The sequence below is a fragment of the Accipiter gentilis genome, chromosome 3 (genome assembly GCF_929443795.1).
Source record: "Accipiter gentilis chromosome 3, bAccGen1.1, whole genome shotgun sequence".
Lineage (NCBI taxonomy): Eukaryota > Metazoa > Chordata > Aves > Accipitriformes > Accipitridae > Astur > Astur gentilis.
Window position 1 is genome coordinate 38,332,673 of NC_064882.1, and position 21,026 is coordinate 38,353,698.

General features: G+C 43.2%; 1 protein-coding gene across 2 annotated transcripts in view; it reads right to left on the reverse strand.

Annotated features, from left to right (window-relative positions):
- The window catches only part of MSANTD1 (Myb/SANT DNA binding domain containing 1), a 43,579-nt gene that overhangs the window by 11,272 nt on the left and 11,281 nt on the right, over positions 1-21,026 (reverse strand). Inside the window, exons 1-2 of one of the 2 annotated variants that reach the window (XM_049797919.1) lie at positions 11,258-11,306; positions 9,120-9,384 (exon numbers count right to left, since the gene is read on the reverse strand). In XM_049797919.1, coding sequence (XP_049653876.1) covers positions 9,120-9,384; positions 11,258-11,306 — 314 coding nt within the window. Of the gene's footprint in view, positions 1-9,119; positions 9,385-11,257; positions 11,307-21,026 lie in introns of those variants that run through there. The other variant, XM_049797918.1, reaches the window with a different exon arrangement.

The following is a 21,026-nucleotide window of genomic DNA, read 5'->3' on the forward strand; positions in this document are numbered from 1 at the left end:
TCACAGCTAGCAAGAGGTTTCCATTTGCAGAAAAAAAGGATAAAAACTCTTCCTGGACACCTTTCATTCCCCCCTGCCCCCCTTTTCTTGAAGCCTTTCAGGTTTTTCCTCCTCAGAATCCATCTACCGGTCCTGCAAAGGATAGAATTAAATAACATGTAAACATGACAAAAATGGTGCCAAACTTAAAAGCAAGAACTTGAAGTTCTTCCTTTTAAACAGCTCTCAGCCTAGAGTAAGAGGAAATTCAGCAGTGAGCAAAGAAGGCAGAAAGATTTGCTTAAATTTTAAAGCCATTTAAGGATTCTTTTTTTTTTTTTTTCCCCCCCTCATCCTTGCAAGGTCTGATGAGCTTTTCCAGCTATTTAGAAATGCACATCATAGTCTTGCATAGCAAAGCCTTCACAGCCATCCGTATTTTTATGCCCTCTATGCATTCAAAATTTTAATTTCATACATGTTTCACAACCTACTGCTGCAATTTCATCGTCAGAGAGTATCTAGCACAACCTACAAATACATGTATATCCGTCCAGCACAGATACAAAATAGCTAAATACAGGGCTGACAGCAACCATCACTTGATATTGATTATTTTTAGTTCGATTATTTAGGCTATTTGCATGAGAAACATATCAATTAAACCACTATAAGCTACTAGCCAAGTCTACATTCCACATTTGTTTGCCCATGTTGAAACCCCCAATTTATTCAAGCAATGGGGTTTAAAACATTACCATCCTCAGCAGCTCATTGCAACGCATTTGCCATGGTCGGTCATCCCCATGGGTGAGACAGCAAAAAGCCATAAGTGAGCACATCTCAGCCATGCCAGTGCAGAATCTAGCAGCTGCATTAAAACTTCACAGGACATGGCTTGAGCCTTGAGGACTGCAAAACATTGTGCCAAAAAGGACGGGGAAAGCTCAGAGCTGGTATTCTGCCGACTCTGCTCTGAGGCCAGACTTGTATTAAGCCTCGCGTTAGCCGGGACCCCCAAGTCCTCATCAGCAGAGCTGCTGCCCAGCCAGGCCATCCCCAATCTGTATCAGTGCAGGGGATTCAACCATCCCAGGGGTAGGACTTTGCATTTGCCGTTGTCGAATTTCATGAGTTCCCTGTCAGCCCATTCCGCAAGCCTGTCTAGGTCCCTCTGAATGGTAGCCCTGCCCTTGCATGTGCAGACCCCCAAGTTCGGCATCATCTACAAAATTGTAAGCATGCACTCCACCACCTCCGCCTTCAGGTTGCTGATGTTAAACAGGGCATGTCCCAGTATAAATCCCTACAGTCCTCTGCTTGGAATGAGTCTCTAGGTGGAGTACAAGCCATTAACCATGACTCTTTGAGCCCAGAGATCCAGCCAGTTTTTCACCCAGCTGGTAGTATCTCCATTTGGAGTATAACATCCCAACTTGGATACAAGGATGTTATCAGAGACCATGTCAAAAGGGTTTCTACTGTCAAGCTCTACCCTCATCCACAGATCTAGTCATTTAATCACAGAAAGCAAGCAGGTCAGTTAAGTACGAGTCACCTTTAGTATATCCATTCTGGCTATTTCCAGTCACCACCACCTTCTTTATATGACTGGAAATTGCTTCCAAGATGGCTTGCTCTGTGATCTTCCCGGGAGTTGAAGGGATCAACTTTTAATTCCTGTTCTTGCCTTTTCTGAAGGTGGGTTCAACAGTGGCCTTTCTTCGTTCCCCAGGGACCTCCCTCAATCTTCACAAACTTTCACAGGTGATTCCTGACTCAGTCCTTTTCTACTACTGGTATTTCCTCTAATCCTGCTCCAGGCACACCAGACTGAGACACCTGGGCAGTGAAGACTGAAATAAAGAAGGAACCAAGTATCTTCAGCCTTATTACTTGTATCTGCTTTCACTAAATCACCCACCCTTGGTGGTGATTTTCAGGGCAGCCGCCAGTATCAATACAGGTTGGGGGATGAAGGGATTGAAAGCAGCCCTGCGGAGAAGGACTTCAGGGTGCTGGTGGATGAAAACCTGGACATGACCCAGCAATGTGCGCTCGCAGCCCAGAAAGCCAACCGTATCCTGGGCTGCATCAAAAGCAGCGTGGCCAACAGGTCGAGGGAGGGGATTCTGCCCCTCTACTCCGCTCTCATGAGACCCCACCTGCAGTACTGCATCCAGCTCTGGGGTCCTCAGCACAGGAGAGACATGGACCTGTTGGAGCAGGTCCAGAGGAGGGCCACAAAAAAGTCAGAGGGATGGAGCACCTCCCCTATGAGAAAAGGCTGAGAAAGTTGGGGTTGTTCCGCCTGGAGAAGAGAAGGCTCTGGGCAGACCTTATTGTGGCCTTTCAATATATAGAGGGGGGTCATAAGAAAGAAAGAGAGAGAATTTTTACCAGGCCTGTAGTGACAGGACAAGGGGCAATGGTTTTAAACTAAAAGAGGGTAGATTCAGAGTAGGTATTAGTAAGACATTTTTTACAATGAGGGTGGTGAAACACTGGAACAGGTTGCCCAGAGAGGTAGTAGATGCCCCATCCCTGGAAACATTCAAGGTCAGGTTGGACCGGGCTCTGAGCAACCTGATCTAGTTGAAGATGTCCCTGCCCATGGCAGGGGCTTGGACTAGATGACCTTTAGAGGTCCCTTCCAACCCAAACCATCCTGTGATTCTATGAAAAGTTTTCAGGAGCAGGTGTTTTGCCCGAGTAGGTCAGTACCATGGGTTTTATGTCTGAGCTCAGCTGTGTACCCAGACCATGGTTGGTTTTTTTTTACAAAACTATCATGATTTTGAAGGAAGAGCTATTGTTTATTATCTGCCCACACAGCTGTAGAGTTACAGCTATATAAACCAAGGTATTTCTCTGGCTCTGAATGCATTGAATGGATACTAATTCTTTCACTTCTGACTGCTTACCATAGCTCTGGGCTAAAAAAAAAAGGGATCACTACCAGAAGGTAGGCAAGAGAACTTTGTTAGCTTAAAAGCAGCACCAGCAGCAACCATCTACCTGTATGGAATCTGGCTCATACATAAAGAAAAAAGGATGAAATAGATGGAGAGATGAGAAGATAAGGGGGAAGGGAGTGTCAGTCCTCTAGAAAAGAAGTAGGAACGCGGCAGGTGGAGGTTAACAGGGAGAACATTCACTGGAATAGTGGTGATGGTTTAGCTTTCTTGTAAAAACAAACCAAATGGAAAACTTAGCAATATTAATACCAAGTTTCAGAATTCACTGATTTTTAAATATTTTTTTCCACAACTGCCAGAAGCCCAGAAAACCTAGTGAGACAGCTGAGAGTTTTTGCCTGCATTGAGGAAAGCATAACCCTGGCAGAACTGAGGTCTAAAGCAAAGATGAATTTACTGTTGTCAGTCAGTCATTACCGTAACTCATCACACCAGGTCTTAGTTGCATCCAAAACATAGAGTTGGGGGGGTTTTGTTTGTTTTATTTCTCTGTGGTTTGTTTGTTTGTTTGTTTTAATGAAAAATGAAGACATTAAAAAGAAACAGGACAATAGTAAGGCCGGGGTGCAAGAGACCACAAATGAGAGAGGAAGATGAGCCAAACATTCAACACTTTGAAATTGGGCAAATCACTGCCTGAGCGAGCAAGCCAGGCAGAAAAATTAGGTAAGAAACAGAGGTAAGTGAGAAAGTCAACAGACCTTGCAAAATAAATTCATGCTGAGTTTATCTAGACCTGTTGCTGTTTCATGAGGCTCTATTAAAATCCAGCTGAGAGCAGAGGCAACTGAGAATCTCCCCAAAAACTCAGGGACCAAAGTCAAGCTACCGGTGGACAAATGTCTGAAGTATGAAAAACATTGTCAATCCAGTTAATCTGAAAAGTGGTTGCTTGTCTTATTGCAGAGAAGTGAATAAATTAATGGGCTTTGAGATCCTACCGCCAAAATGCTCCACTGAATGGACTGAGACAACAGTTGAGTAATTTGTGCTGCTGTTGACCTTTCTTCAGACTTTATTCTTTGTGCCTATTAATTCCCCTTCTAAAATAAAAGTATCACAATATTATGTTCTAAAGAGTTTTTTTAAATCATCGTTATTTAGTCAGTAAAAAGCAAGCAATCTATAACTTGCCTTTTTTTAGGCTTTGCTCAAAAAAACTATTGCTTTTTTATTATTATTACAGTATTTGATATTACTACTTGCCTTAAGGAATGGATACAAGATCCATCTCCTGGGGTTCCTGAGAAAAGCTTTCAAAATAAATAATAAATAGCAACTGCTCATGAACCAATCAATGGTGAGGAGAAGAAAGATGTATGAAAGTACAGTACTAAGTTGTGCATCTGATATAAATTATTGAAATTAAAGAGAAAGAGAGTAAAATATTCAAACTCAACTTTCTGCAGTTGTTCGGCTGCACTTATATTTTATCATTTGCTGTAGCAGAGGTCAAATATTCCAGTTGCTTAATGTCACAGAGTATAGCAATGGATTACACAAGCAACACTGTTTAATTGCTATCGTGTACACATGAAAATAAAAAATTAGACTAATCTTTTATTCAAATCATGAGACTGATTCAAATTTACCAATCATTAACATTAATTGACTGCGATTTAAATAAAAAAGCAACAGCTGCATCCTGGTTTCTAGGCTTTAGGGAGGGTGATGTTTTTGAAAATAATAAATTTGCATTCACAGAGTTCTTATTTTTAAACATCAGAAGGAATCAGTCAAAACTGTGGACTGCTGTGCAAGCTTTACAAACCCTTCTTCCTTTTTATAAGCCAGTGTGTATTATGTCAGTGGAAATATTGTAACAACAGATACAGTGCACTGTTACACATTAAGATCGGCATATTGGCGGTGACAGGACAGTGCTTTCTTTTAGAAGGGCTAATTACTGGTTCGTATGTGCTGAATGCCCCAAGTAGCCCACATAATGGAATGAACTCGGCACATACTCTAAGTGATGCTAAACTGCAAGAGCTGGCATGCTAATCTCTGCAAAACTTTTGATGACCAGCACATCAGAAAGCTTAACTTTGCATTCCAGCAGGCTTGACTCAGCCCTTCCTTCTTCCAAGACAGATAAATAGGGACGTTCACGCAGCTCACCGTGCAGGTGTCTTTAAAATTGAACATTAAAAACCTGGCGGCTGATCTATCCACATCAGATATTTCAGATTCTACAGCAGTTCCTAAAAGCAGAATTTTACTCAAACGCACCTGCAAAAAAATTTTCCTTCCACCTATGGTGCTGTGACAGAATTTTCCACCCAGCCAATTTCCACGGTGGATTAAATGGTCTTTTAATATACTGAGTCTCCAGTAAGAATTATTTCAGGTCATGGTATATTTTTCCCTGAATAGTTTCGTCCAAATGCACTTGGACTATGGTAATGCAGAGGAATACAGGAACGGCTCCCAGATCAGCCCATCATCCCACTGCCTCATTTCTGACTAAGGTCAGTGCGAAATACTTCAAGAATCACTTTGATAGACAGGTTTGGGGGGCACGTTTGCCCATAAAGACACTTGCTTAATTATCTGTCGACCACTAGTATCCTGAAACCTGTTGTCTTTTATAACCCTATCTAATTTGAAGACAATGTCTGTGTTTTTATTTAATAAATCTAATCTTTAGTAAAAATAATAATAATGAAACAACCTACCACTCTCTTGGTGTCAATGATTTTCAGTGGTAATGAGTTCCACATGCTTATTATGCAGTGCAATACAAATTTATGACTTTAACTAGTTTTAGATTTCTTGCCTTGCAATTCTCATAAATAACATCTTGTATTATGGCAAAATAAATACCTGCTTTATATTCTGAAAAATGGTACTGTATATTTTTACACATCTCTAGAACTCCTTTATATTTCTTTGCCTTCTTTCCAAGCAAGTCACAAACTTTTCCATTTCTCTTAATAGAGCAAGCTTTCCACATCTCAGCCTAATTGTGTTTCCTAAACATCTTCTCATTCTCTTGTCACCTCATTGAAACATAGGGCAGTCAGAAATAAACACAAGAATTCAAGGAGGAAACAATGACATAAAATAGATTTATATAATGGCATTTCAACATCTGAATAATGTTTTTACCTCAGATGTGGAGGAATGGGATACAGTCACCCTAAAATTGCTTTTTGTGACAGATGCTCACATGCACTGAACTACACCTGAACTAACTTTGGCAGCACAAAATTCCACATAGAATCCCAACATACCAGGAACCAGGGTGAATACTTGGGCTGTAATCCCATACTGAGCTCTGTGCCACCGTAAGCATGCATGTAGTTGCATTAGCTGCAGAAACTGCAATAATTAGCAACTAAGAAACACTCCTCCCCTACCTATGTGTATTTTTGCCTGACTTTGACTCCTTGTGCACAATGAGTAATGGCTTTCACTGAGCAAAATAAGCAAAAGAGTATTTACAGAACGGCATCTTAAAATGCTATGGGATCCTCAAACTGGAAAGGACCATTATAAATGTGTTCATGCTTTCTATTTTAGATCCTCTAATGTTTCAGATCATTAATATCTGTTTCAAGAGATGTTCCAAGATAAGACATGCCAGTGACAACACTTTTAACACTGAACTTGGTTAAAAGGACTAGAAGAAATAATCAAGTACTGCTTTTCCTTTTACAGGAAAAAAAAAAAAAAATACATGTATGTATACATACATATACATATGCATAGCAATTTGTAGGACAGAAATTTTATTTTCCTTTATGAAATCATGGCACACAGCTAAATAATAATATGATCTGATTAAATATTTTAATCCAGTTCTTTTCTGACTATTAAAGACTAGAGACCATAGCACATTTGCATCACTGTAAGCAGTTGCCTAAAAAACGTAAAGGATCCTGAAGTGGTAGGAAGAAATAACCGCTCGGGTGCAGAACACCCCCCTCATTCCTGCTGCTGGTGCTACCTTCTCCCACGTCACGTTTGCTAACACTACGTAATCATTACAAAATATTTTCTCAAAATAGAGCATTTTCCTACTCTCAGGATCTTCTTTTTCAGTTTATGCCACAGTGCAGCAATGATGCCCAGAAATACAGTGAGGTAAAGCATCTTCCTCAAGTATCCTGCAGGCACCAAAACATGGATTAAAACTCAGCTGCCTCACAGCAAAGCCAGCAGTCGGTGGCAACTCACATCATTTACAGTTTCATCACAACGTCTGCTATCTTCACACACCAACAAAAAGTACCCAGAAAACTAGAAATTGTAAGTCACAGCTTTTGTTTGTCCCTCTTCTCTCTACCCCCTTGCCTCGAAAGCAAAGTGCTTTGGATAAGAACAAACAATAAGAAAGATGTGTTTCATACAAAATGAAACAGCACCGTGACAGTGCAAGGCAGTTTTCTAACTCTCCTACATTAGCATCTTAATTAATAAGCAGGGAGCTGCAATGCACTGCAAAATAGAAAAGCAGCATGACAACATGCAACAGAAGCAATCTTAGAAGTTCACAGAAACATAAGATGAATTTTTTTTTACAAAGTGCTGTGTTTCCACACATACACACACACAGAGTGCACGTATGTGAGTGATTTTATTTCTTCCCTTCCCCCGGTGCAACTTTAAGTAAAAACATTAATTAGAAAAACTGAGGCAGTCTGATTGATGACAACACTGAAAATTTAGAACAAAGGCTGACAGAAATAACCTATTCCACTTGGCAATTACAGCACTTAAATATTGTGCAGTGTTGCTAGACACCTGTAAAATCTCAGTGCCACGAGATGTATTTCTCAGCAGGGAGGACTGCAGATTTAGCAGACTAAGTAAAGGCCTGGTAGCCAACAACTCCCGACTTCTAAATCTGCATCCGAGTGTGAATTGCTGGGTGATGCTGGGCAAAAATTTATCTTACTTCCAGCTTTCTTGTCTACAGTCTGGGTGAAGGAGATTGTAAGGATTACAGCAGGGTTAGTAAAACATTTTGGAGACATTAGCATCTGCTACAAAACATCAAGTTTAATGTTATGGGAAACGATGTTAAAGATTATGCTTATGGATCCTAGAAATGTAGAAGAAGGACATTCAAAGTTAAGGGGGTTACAGGATTTTCCCTAGTTTTCTATTTGATGAGTAGTCTCTGCATTAAATACAGTAAGGGTGCCTTACAGAAAAGCGAGCAGTTTTAACATGGTTGCCTGCTGTAATAACCTTTTTTATTATTAATACCAGCTTTGAGGAGAGATTAAATAAGTCTCACATATTTGATTTTCTTGCATTACAAGCACATAGCTAAAATCACCACTCAGGATTTCCAGTATGAGGCAGTTTGTGCCTCATAGAGATAAGAATTTAAAAAAAAAAAAAGGGGGGGGGGGAAGATACGCAAATATTTCTTTTAAGTTCTAATTATTTTTTTTCCTCCCGCAAACAACAAATGCCCAAACGCCTCGCATTTTCTAAAGGCAACTTCCCCTCCTGACTGACACTGCCTGTTCTTTATCATCCCCTTGTAGACACCTCCGCCCTCCCCCCCGACTCCTTTGGAGCAGTATTGACGGTGCACATTGATTCTCTCTCTGCAGATATAATAGTTCTTTCGCTGCTGCTGCTGCTGCTGCTGCTTATAATTATAGCAATGTGTGTCACTCAGTAACAAGACATTCAATTATTCTTGGCCCCGTGAAGTGTAACCCTTCAACTCACGAGACCATAATCCAGGAGCTTCAGACCCCCAAAACATTATTCGGTGGGTTTTTTTTTTTTTTAACTTTGCCTCGCAATACCGATTCTCGCTGGCCACTTCAAACTGCAGGAGTTTCACTGCAAGGAACTGCTGCCAAGCTAACACAATCAGTCCCCTCAGCAAAGAGGAGAAAAAAAAAAAAAAAAAAAAAATCTCTTTTCCCACTAAATACATTTCCATCCCTCTGCATCATAACAACGCTAGCTAATTATAAAGAAACAAAGTTGCCCCGGAGTTTGACATGAAATGGGGGAAAAAATTAACAATGACGTAACAGCACTGGCAAGAGAGAATTTTAAAAGCGATATGAACAATCTTTAATCTTTTATCGACAGATTTCCTCGAGGAGACTTCTTTCTGAAAGGCAAAAATCACTGCGTTGTCCCTGCTAAAATCTCTTAAAATAAAAAGAATTAACTGAAGCTTACCTGTACTGGAATGTCATATTTGTAATTTTTATCTTTATTTCCTCTCCGTGGCGAATTTCTCCAGTCATTTCAAAGAGTTTGTTAGCCATTTTCTCATAAACTTTGGCATTCCTTTTAGTTTGTTTCAGCTCATCAAAAAATTCTTCCCAAACCAGCATTAAACCTCTCATTTCTGCATCAGTCCAGTTTCTGGCCCTCCTGTGTTTCTCAGTCTGAGAAGAGACAATGTAACTGGGAATTTCTGCTGCAGCCATTGCTGACTGACCTAAAAGGGTTTTAAAAGAGGACACTTAATATAGATTGAGTTTTTAGTTGAGGTTTTTTGTAGTGCAAGACATGCATATGTGGATAAAGAATTTGAATGACAACAGAACATATGAAACCTTTTTGCAACAGCTTGAAGCTTGAGTGCACAAAATGGGGCCTACATCTGACAGGCAGGAATTTAGTTAAAAGCTTTTAAACAGAGAAACGTCATTTTGATGTCACGTTTCCATAGCAACAGAGCAACTGCATAAGCTACAACAACAAAAACCTTTTAACTGAAAGCCAAAGAATCAGGACAAAGTTGACAGGCCATCAATATTAAAGCTTTTAAACACTTTAGGTTTAACAAAAAAAAGATCTATGCAGCCTTTGAGAAGCTACTTTTAAGTTTCTACTTCTTTTTTAGCTTTCCCTTACCTTTTAGGCAGACAATCTGCTAGCAGGGGGTCATGGTCGCCTGAACGAGCTTTTAAGTTGCGCCTTGACAGACTCTCTAGGAGGTTGCAAGGACTGAGGCCATGTACACAAAAAAAAAAAAAAAAGCTTTTTTTGCAAAGATGTTCTGCAAAAAGCTTCAGCCAGCTTTATGAAAACTATACATCTCCAAGCTAATAAATGTTTAAGCAGGCAGGCTCATTAAAAAGGAGCCTGCATCTGGGTTTAAGAACATGCACAAAATAGTATTTAAGTGTTTAAATAGAGAGAGAAATGTATATACAATTTCAATATAAAGCCACTTTTTTTTTTTCCCCGAGATGTTTTGCTGCTGATAAGCACACACTGCAGTCCTGTCAGTATGAATTTGCCTTTGTAGGTATGTATTACTGTATGTGTATTTTGTATTCCTAGTAATTTAGATGCTATTTATGCAGCCTGTGTTCTGCCTTAGGACTGCAGCAGAAGCATTTCACCTGCTTTATGGGGAACCTAAAAGGATTATTCAATGAGTTAAAAAAAGGCTGCGAGATGCTTAGAACTGTGAATAAATTGCTTTGCTGTAAAACAAGCATTTTGAGCTGGTTTCTGTATAGGGCTAAATTCTGCCAGCAGTTATGCCAGAGAAGCACTGCTTATTCATCGTATTAAATATTGTGCAACACAAGCATTGGGCCAAATTCTGCCCCTGCTTACACTCGTGCAATCTGACAAGAAGCTTTCACAAAATAGTGAGATGCACAAACTGCATTAATGCAAGCAGTACAACCAGCTAAAGAGAAAGATGTTAATTTCCTACCATCCCAATATAACCGTGTTATGTAAAATATAAATGAATAAACCACGGACCTTTCTTATTATTATGATTTTCTGTTTCAGCATATAACAGCAATAACGACCTCACTGCAGGGCATTTCCTGAAGATTAATGACAGGCAGGGGTTAATGGCCTGAGGCTCACCCAGTCAGTCGTTAATCCCCAGGAAATGTTCTGTGCCTCAATCCTTAATGCTTAAGTATCCTATAAATTGTAAGTCTTCTCATAACCACATCCTTGATCTTAACAATAGTTTAAAAATGCACAGCTTGGTTTGCAACCTGGAGATGGCAAAGAGAGCACATAATGCTCCTAAAAGGTACACTAGTAAAATTTGTAGTATCGTTGCCTTCTTTCTATTTTATTTATTCTATTGTTTATTACAAAAGGCACAACAGCATACCATAGAACAAGGCGGGGGGGGGGGGGGGGGAAGTCACATATACTGTACATAGGAACTTCCACTGATCCAACTCTGAACATGCCTCTGTCAGAAATATACCTGCTGAGTCACTGGCTTCCTCAAAAAAAAAAAAAAAAAAAGAAAGAAAAAAGAAAAAATCCCCTAGCTTCCAAATAACTACTTTTAGCTACTAATATGACAGCCTAGCAACTATTACCTTTAAAAATGTGTAAATAGCAGCATATGTTGTGATGATGATCTTGCATGGTTTGTCTCTTGGGTGGCCAGCTGGGAGACATCACATGATCAGGGGACAGATGGTGGTCAGAAGAGGATCAGCTGGTGACACGTTCATTTTATTAATTTATTGTTTTGTTTGGTTTTGAAATTCCCATCACTTAACCTTGGGCTCCAAGCAGCTCTGTTAATAAAACCCTACCAAAGTCGGCGGGCTGCCGTCAGAGCCAGTGGCTGGGATCACCGGGACAGGTTTATGGAAGCAATGAAGTGTCCAAGAGGAAAACCCCACAGGTCCCTTGTTACAGCGCTGGGTCTGACTTGGGACCAATGCACGCTACTGCAAAGCCAAGCTTGCTTTTCAACCTTTAATCATCCATTAGGGGGTTGTTTTTCCCCTCCAGACTTTAATCCACGTAGGTTCTGAAATGCTGATTAACACCACTGAAACCTATAGCATGATATATATATATATATTATAAAACCCCCAAAGATACATATGGTCTCTGCTTTAAAGACTTTTTTAATCCAGTTTCAAGCACGACAACCAGGACACGGTGGGAGACAACCTGTCCAGCTGCAACAAGTTCTTTCCGTGATGGTCCACAAGTATTCCTTCCCCTTTTCATCCACATGTGCCTGGCATATGTGCGGCAGCTCCTTGCACCGTCTGCTGGGGCCGTGCCCGGCCCCCGGCCCCCAAGCCGGGATCCTGCAGAAGGGGAGCCTTTATTTCCCTGCACAATTCACATCTCAACTTTTCTATATGCTGTTTCCTATTAGCGTAATTGACAGATTGGTAGAGTGGTATAGTGCTATTTAACATCTGTTAAATAAAAGAAATGCTTTCTAATAATACCTCCCTTATTCCCCTCCCCTCCGTACCAGAAGGGAATCTAAGTTTCCAGGACTCAGGTTTTATCCCCTCCTCCGAGAAAGTCATTGATATTAATTATGGAGACTCCACAGGCCTCCTCTGCCTCGCTAAAGCACGCGTGCCAAGTGGTTGATAAAGTGACTGTTTCCCTACGTGGACCTGAAAGCAAGGAAAGCTTTTTTGCCCCCAAATAATCCCTGCAGTCCTCACCAGAGCCAGGGGAAGAAAAAAACCACCTCTCCAGGATGTGCCTCTCTCCGCTGATGCTCTGCAGATATGCGTGGTCCCCGGGAGTCACTAACCCCTTGTCCTGGCCCCTGAGTCGGGAGAAACAGCTAAGCCAGGACCGGCAAACCTTTAGGGGAAGAGCAGCCTTGCAGAAGCAAGAGCTGTCCCTCCCCAGGACGGGAGCATTAGGAAGGAGAAGCTCCTTTAGCACTCGGCTGCTTCTCGGCCCTCTCAAGCTAGAGGCCAGTCAAGATTCACCATCTACCTCAAAGACTGGCTGGTCACCAAACCCAGAATAACTGCTGGCAGGACGAGCTGCAACTCGGTCAGACCCAAGGCATGGATGCAGCGGGCGCTGACATCCCTCACACGCTCCGCTCCGACGTCTCTGCTGACAGCGGAGTCCTCCGGCATCAGCCTCCTCCAGAGCGGGGACCAGCCAGGCACCGAGTACCACGCAAGCAGCTGAAGCTGTAACTGTTCTCGTCGATAAAATAAGGCTGCTGCTTCTCTTGGAAACCACTGAAATACACAACGGAGCTTCTGAGGACACCTTCCATCTGTAGGAGAAAGCTGTTCTCATCCGCTGTCCCACTCACCTCAGACCCCCCTCTGACAGGCGTTGCAATGACAAGTCCAGAAGATATTGTTATGAACGCTGACCTCCGTGGGCTTGAGGATCTCACTCGTGCCCTTCCTTTTATTGCTCACCTGCTCCTAAGAGCTCAGAGGAACATCAATTTAGTGATCCTCTCGCAAATCTGTTCTTCATATCTTCTGTCTAAACACCCTACCTTTTTTTGCAATCATTATGCATCAGCTTGAATAACAGCGCTCACAGCTGTTCCACCTTTCATGGTGATCTCTAAAGATAACAAACCCCAAACAGGGTAGAAGGGTTTCTGATTTGCCGATGTGGATCTAATGAAGTTCACCTATAGATATTTCCATCACAGAGTTCAGGCAACTCCATTAATCCTAACGTATCTGTTGACTATACATCAAGCGATCTGTGCTAACCGACTGCATATACAGCCTTCAACTTTGCAAGTGAGGGCTAACACATGCCAAATAACGCTTCCTGTAGCCAAGTTTTAGGGAAAGGTGTTTTCCCTTGTGTTTGCAGGGAGGTAACGGCTCTAGTCAGTCAATTACCGGAGCTCAACCCACAAACTGTAAGCCACTAAACTGTGATTACAGAAGAGCGTGTCTGATCCTGCTGATAGGGATTGGGGTAGGATAGGCAGCACCTTCTTGGCAAATCAGAATTTATTCCATTAGGATGCAAGAAATTTCGGCAGCTTCTCCTAAATGTACTTCTGTGTCTGAAATCCACACGGGCAGCTGCCTACAGAGGTTCCTGACGCACAGGTCACTGCCAATTTGGATTTCAGATAGGGAAGTACATTGGTTTTGGTTCAGCTAAATCTTGAGACCAATTGGTCTGGTCCCAGTTTTAGCACTACTGGCAGCAAACACCCTCTTAGGCAGCAAGACTGGGGAAAGGAGGTCCCCACTGGAGGGCCATCAGAAGTATGCATCACCCCTCAAAGACACAGGTCCTACTCTCTAAAACACGTGGGTATTTCAGTAGAGCATCCTGTAATGTCTTGATTACATATAACTCAAGAAACGAAGCTGCTTGCAGCCCTTTGTGTTTAGGGCAAGCTGTTGAAAGCAACGGCATCCAAAGCACAGGCTTGTCACTGCTGCCTGCAACCCTCCGGTCTGGCCCACCAGAAGCATAACACACGTGGGCAATAAGAAATCTTGAAATTGGGTAGTGGCTGCAGAACATGTGGTCATCCTCTGGTTATTTCAGTGCAGGCATACCTTGATAACGCTGTTTAAAAAGGTGTTAAAAGTATGTGTGTGGCTTTTTAAAAACAAAGCATTTGAGTTTTGCATTGCAGTGGGATACTAAAGTTTTAAGTTCACGAAAGCTGCCTGCACGTGTTGGGAGGCTGTCTCCTGCCCCACATGTTGCTGTCCACCAGGCTAAAAAGCCCACTTTCCAAAGTATTTCTGCAAATGATGGTTTTAGTGTCTCTGATTGCTGCACACTGCCATTTGCAAAGAGGGATAAATGCGTGAGAGAAGATATACTCTTCTTCCATTGCTTCTGAAAAGCTTGGCCAGAGGAGATAGGCAGGGACAGGCGATCATGGAGAAGAAACTGCTTTCTTTTCTCCTCCATTAAACCAAGGGGTCCATGGCAGCGAAGCTGCTGTGCTCAGGAGAGTGCTGGAAGCCAGGCGTTCACCCTAAGGCAGGGAAGCACCTTGCAGACAGTGGAGCTGGCCTTGGGAACTCTGATAAGGTCCAAGCACCCTTAGGTCTGCTGGTCTCCTTGGGTGATGGAGTGGTGTGGGTTTGTAAAGCCTCAGAAGATATAAAAAACCATAAGGGTTGTGAACACAGAGCCATCAGGTCAGTGCTGTAAAACTGCACATGAACCACAGCTCATGCTGTCCTAATACCCGCGAGGGAAGTTTAACAATACAACGACATTTGTAAAGGAGCCAAAAGCTATCCAAGCTGCAGGAGGTCCTATTACAAAGACAAAAAGAAACAAAATATTCAGGCTGAGGATGTACAGGAGGTGTCTCAAGGTATGTAAAAAACGGACAGCCCCTTTCGTCAGAGGGCTGCAACCTAATTGGGACATACCACAAGGGAAACAAACAGGATAGACCAGGAGGGACAAGTGACAGCAATACATTAGTGAGCAACAGCCATCACACGGTTGAATAGATTTTATGTACATCTAAAATAAATAATGCCTGCAAAGAAATCTGACAACGGAAATCGGTGCTCTGGAAGAAGCTGGCTGAGGGGAAGGCATCCTGGCTGACACGGGGCAGAGAAGATTTTGGTATGTCAACGCTTAGAACAAAAAGAACAAGAAAAACAAACGTTTCCACACAAATGCCCTGCCACGGGGCTGTGTGGCAGGTTTCCCTGATGGCGGAGTGGGGCACTGGGCAGCCCAGGAGGACGGCGGTCTGAGAAGGTGCAGGTGAGCTGGCAGAACCTGCAGAGGTTTTTGATTTCATTTTACTAGACCACGTCCTGCTTGAATTTCACAGTAATCGGAACATTTCCCAAAAGCATTTTGATCTTGCTGAACTGGCAGATTCCGACCAAAAATATCTCCTTTGCCTATTTTAGTAGTAACCATGGAAGCCAGCTTTGCACAGACATTCAGTTGGAGAGAGAAGGATGGCGAGAGACAGTGAGGTGAATGCAGACAAGCTGGGAAATGGGGCTTCAGCAGTTTTTGTGGTCAGACCAGGAAACATTAGCACAGACAAGGGGGAGAACTGGAATTCTGTGAGCCTTTAGAAGGAGCTCATGGACTGCAGGGAACCCAGGGAATTCACTTCTTGGGGAAACCTGGTATAGACTGGTATGTTGGTACTAACTAGAGTAAAAATGACAATATTAAGATTTTTCTTTTTTAAATTACTTTGTGGTTTTTTAAGTTTAGCAGGAACACAAACACTCATGCCACAGACCCTACTTTAGCATATTTGGGGGGGGAAATAAATCCCTTATGTCCAGAAGTTACAAATAACCACTCCCAAAATGTCTGGCTCTTACAATATATGGAGGCAGGGTACCAGACTAGATAGACTTTCAGTCACACATGTCCCTAAATTTTCAGGCATACAGGGAGACACAGGCAGTATTCTTAAAAATTTAGTTATACAGTAGAGAAAGCAAAGACATCAGTTCTACATGTGTAATGCTCCCAGTTCAATTTATAGCAAACAGAGCATTTCTGAGATTTGCTTACTCTTAAGAAATCATTTGCAGGTCCTTGGCATAAGGAACAACCCTGCAGTATGTAGTATCGGACATACTCCTTTTCTGGTAAGCAATCAACAAATCAGATTACAATGAAAATCGCTCAGTTCCCAATGAATGGTTTCCCAAATCCCACTTGAAAGAAATTATTTAGGCCCTGCTTACTTACGGGGGTTAGTCAATAAGTCCTCCTGCCCGTGTTTGGTTTTTAGCACATTTTAGCAAGCTACATGCTGGAAAGTGTCTAGTTCATTAAAAACTGCTCCTAAAATGCTATGCAAATATTTCTCTTTCAGAAGTAAATTCCTCTGAGAACCTGTTCTGAACAGTTCGCTTTAGACGTAGACCATGATTTAATCCAGTTTGGATTTGAGATGTGTCACAAAAGAAGAAAAATAATCCCTGTTGCGCAGAAGTCTGCCCTGTGCCTTGTGCTGAGCGACGTTCCCACGACTCAGCAGGGCAGGAGAAAAACGCCCTGTCATGAAAAACCAGATGACGGCAGCTGGTTTGACCGTGGTGGTGGTGCTGCTGCGGCACGCGGTATTGTTTCTGCCCCAGCAAGAATTAATGCTGCTGGTCTCATGCCTTGCTAACAGCAGCCCAAAAGGTAGCGATGTTTAAATAAATGCTTGAAGGAGGTTATCAATTCATTGATCCATTAGCGAGAAGCCGTCCCCTGCCTTCCAACAGATGAGAGCGAGCCAAGCGCAGGGAGCTTGGCACTGCCGCAGGACTCCAACTAAGCAAGTTTTTGCACCGTCGTGGTAGCAAGCATTAGAGCCGCGTTGGATAAATGGGTTCTAGCTTGCTGTTCTGCGGGAAAGGAGAGCGGTTTGGGCCCTTTTCCAGCAACCTCAGAGAAACTGCAGTGCAAATCGCTGGCAATTCCCTGCCAGAAGCCCAGCCTTGCTGCTTGGAGCTCGCTACTTGCTTGGCAGCCCGCTGCATCCACCTAGCAGCTGTTTGCAGCCCCGCTCTGCCTCTGCCTGACTCCCGGCCAAGGCCCGCGATGGACGCGGGGATGCTCCGGTCCCCTGCCGTACCCTGCCCTCTGCCCGCAGCCACGCTCCAGGCAAGCCCAGCAATTACCCCAAGACGGCTGGGGAACTCCTCGTACCAGCTCGTCACGGTGGGGGACAGCGATGGGATTACGTGCTGCTGTTCTGCAGGTTAATCAACCACAGGTTTTTCAAATAAAAAGCATTAGAAATCAAAGATGCCTGCCAAGTCAAGAAAGGCAGGAGCTTCTCCGACTCTCCTTCTGCGCTTCTGCTCGGAGAGCCGAGACTACCCCCGACTACCCCCAGCTGCAGGGCTTTCCCCTTGCAAGAGTTCACTCAGCTCTCCAGCCCCACAGAGAAAAATTTGCAAGATTGAAAAAAAACATATTTCAGATAAAATATTTAGGGCACAGGAGATTTTCGTATCAGTTCATAAAAGATTTAAATACTAAAATGTAAATGGTGTTTTGGGTATTATTGCGAGGCAGCCTCAGGAATGGAAATTCAAGAAAAGTGTTGCAACCTATAAAGTTCAGACAACACTCGTAAAGCGCTGCCTGATCTGAGAGCTGCCAAACCGATAAGTAAAACCAAATTCACCAGCACCACTGTAATAGCCAAAGAGCTTATCTGCTTAAGTGGTTGCTAATGGACGTTGAGACTGTACAAGAAGTAGCTGCCATTTCTGGGACAGGCTGCCAGTGATGTCAGCCGTCCCACAGCATCTCTGTGTCCTTCCATGGGAAACAGGTACGGCTTTCAAGGGACTGAACTGGAAGTATCACACAGCAGGTCGCTGTTGGTCTTGACTTTATACCCAATGCCGTGCTCAAAGTGTTTTAGGAGAGTTTAGTACTTTGTCAAAGAGCTACATGGAAAAGCTGCTATCCCCAGTGAAAATACATGGGCTTTCCAGTGGAAGCATATATTTCCATGTTGTCCCACAGACACTGTGCAGCCTTATGGCCTGTGAAGTCCTGTATGGTCTGTGTTTGCAAATGCTTCCCCCGAAAGGATGACTTCTGCCTTTGAGCAGATGATCCACACGAATTCTTCGGCTACCAGGACGCTGAGTTGCAGCTCCAAGACAAACACAGTATTGGGAACTTAAGCATTAGCCCTCACATCTCATGATAGGCAGGAGGATGACCTTTCTCAACGCAGAAAGGTTTATCGTGATACACATATAACGTTGCCCCTTTTAACACAAAGCAGTTTGCCCGTATTTGGGGTCTTGTGATTCCTCGTGGTTTACAGCATGCGTATTCTTGTTCCCTGGACATCCCAGGGACAGCCAGGAGGGGTCATCTCCCCCCTTGCATCCAAGCATGCCCCTCCAGCCGCCCTTCTGCCCCCGGACACCACGTCTCCTCTCGCTGCCTTCACCGTAAGCCTGTACTGCAATTGCTTTTACTTTCCTCATTGACTCCTGGCTTTTTCCAGCTGTTTTTCCCTCTCCGTGGCTCTCTGCTGTTTATCAGACGCAGTTCTGCTCCAGCCCCTCTCCAGCCACCAGGGTTCAGTTTATATTCCAGCCTTAGCGTGCTCCTCCAATCCAGGCACAGCTTCTATTGTTTCAGCTATCACTAAACCAAGGAATGTGTATTTTCTTCCTCTCTCGGCCTCAATGAAATGCTGCCAGCAAACCCATCACCCCACGGATCAAAGAAACACTTTCTAGCTGTCACACACAGGAGCATTCTGGCCGGACTGAGGAAGTCCGTCTGCCTCCTTTTATAAGTTCTCCTGAACAAATGCACACCCACAAACCACTTCTGGATGCAAACTTTTTCACGTCCAACACCAGCTGTCCAATACCACCAGTGATTTTCAAATCCTCCCCAGTGCTGTGCTTTTCATTCAACATGGCATTCAGTGCTGTAAACCAGAGGACGTGCCCCAAATAAGCGTACATCTCTGCAGGCAAAAGCAGTTTGCCTATAAATACCCACCACAACGTGGGTATTCGTAAAATCATAAAATATCTCAAGTTGGAAGGGACCCATAAGGATCCTCAAGTCTAACTCCCTGCTCCTCGCAGCACTACCTAAAACTAAACCATATGACTAAGAGCCTCATCCAGACGCTCCTTGAACTCTGACAGGCTTGGTGCCGTGACCGCTTCCCTGGGGAGCCTGTTCCTGTGACCGACCACCCCTCTCAATGAAGAACCTTTTCCTAATGTCCAATCTGAACTTCCCCTGATGCAGATTTGGAGGCAAGCAAAGCTAATACTACCAAAAGAAGTGGCAGAGTACCTGCCACCATCCATTTCTCTTCTGTGTAGATCACGCGACTGCAATCAACAAGATTAGTTTAAATTGTGGATTGAGTGGACTCAGTTTGCCTGTAGCAAATTAGTGAGCACTCAAATGAGTCCTTTTTGGCAGCAAGGCTGCCTCCTGTAGGTGAGCAAAGATTATCCTGAAGAGTAACAAAACTGAAGAGCTACAGACCAGATTTTCAGTAGTGCCAAGCCTACATATTTCCAGCCAAACTCCACAGGGGGCTGGGTATAACCAGCATAAATAAGAAACCTAACCCAGATGTTTGAGGGGGAAGTGCAAACCTAAAACGTATGGAACCTAAAACCACACAGATGCAGGAGACATCCAGCGTGAAGATGCAAGTACAGACAAGCTGTCTGAAGGGAGTCCGTGGCAGATGTGAATGGCACTAGGGAATTCTTACTTTGTTTCATCCCTAGACACTCAATTGACAGACAGATTTCTGCATAGCCAGAAGGAGAACTTTTGGATCCCCATGTTCTAAGCAAATCCTCAATTGCTCAGAAGGTTGGGATTTTTTTGGTTATATAAAACAACTTTAATGTCTGTAGGACCAGAGACCTTCTAAACAAAGCAACTAGGAACAATCAACTGATTGCAAAGAAACAAGATAAACAATTTACAAAAAAACAAGCCCGCTCACAACACAGTATCTCATTCTCTTTAGTAAGAGTGGCCAGTGTTTTTCAAGTGCTGCGCAAACAGAAAGCAATAGTGCGTTTCCCAAGGGAGGGACTCTTGTGCAACTGTTCACTAGAAGCAATCGGCCAACTGCAAAAGACTTCGGAAGTCAGTCCTCTGCTCCCCCCACCTCACTCACCTTACTGTGAAAGGGTATTGTAAAAACTACTGGGACTGGCTTTAGCTCCTGTTTTGCTGTGGATTTAAGAAGAGCTCAACAGCCTGATCCACAACCTTTCCCAACCAAAGGCAGAACAAGTATGACTGCTTCTTGTCAGCATCTCACTAGCCATATAAATGGAAATTTTCTTCTCTGCTAATATACTACAACTTTAACCCAGCAGTGACGGCTTGCATGCTTGAACATACTGTTTGCACTGACTCTTCCCCCAGGCTGTCTTTAATGCCCGGTAGCAATATCCCAGTGGCTGAAGCTGCTCAAGCAGTCCAAAAATGCATCAAAGGCAACAATCTAAAATATTCAATGCTAGCGTCATGGTTTTCTCCATTTGCAACGCCTTTCCTCTCTGCACACTATGCTTCATGATAACTGGACAGGCAGATTATATTAAAGCTCATGCATACCTTTTCAAATGATTTCTCATCAAGTCTCAGCGGGAACTAATTGAAGATTAAACTAATCATTCCTTGAGGCCTCTCACGGAGTGTTTTATCACTTTTTGTGAATACATTATGGAGAACTTCAGTGAAGTGCTGATCTGGCAGGACCACTGAACACACGAGCTGGAGCGGCTGGACAGCACAACACACATCTGAGAAACGAGGACTCGGGACAACCTCGATAAATGGGACAAGACAAACGCCCATCCATTTCTTCTGGCTGTAAAAAACAGTCTAGCA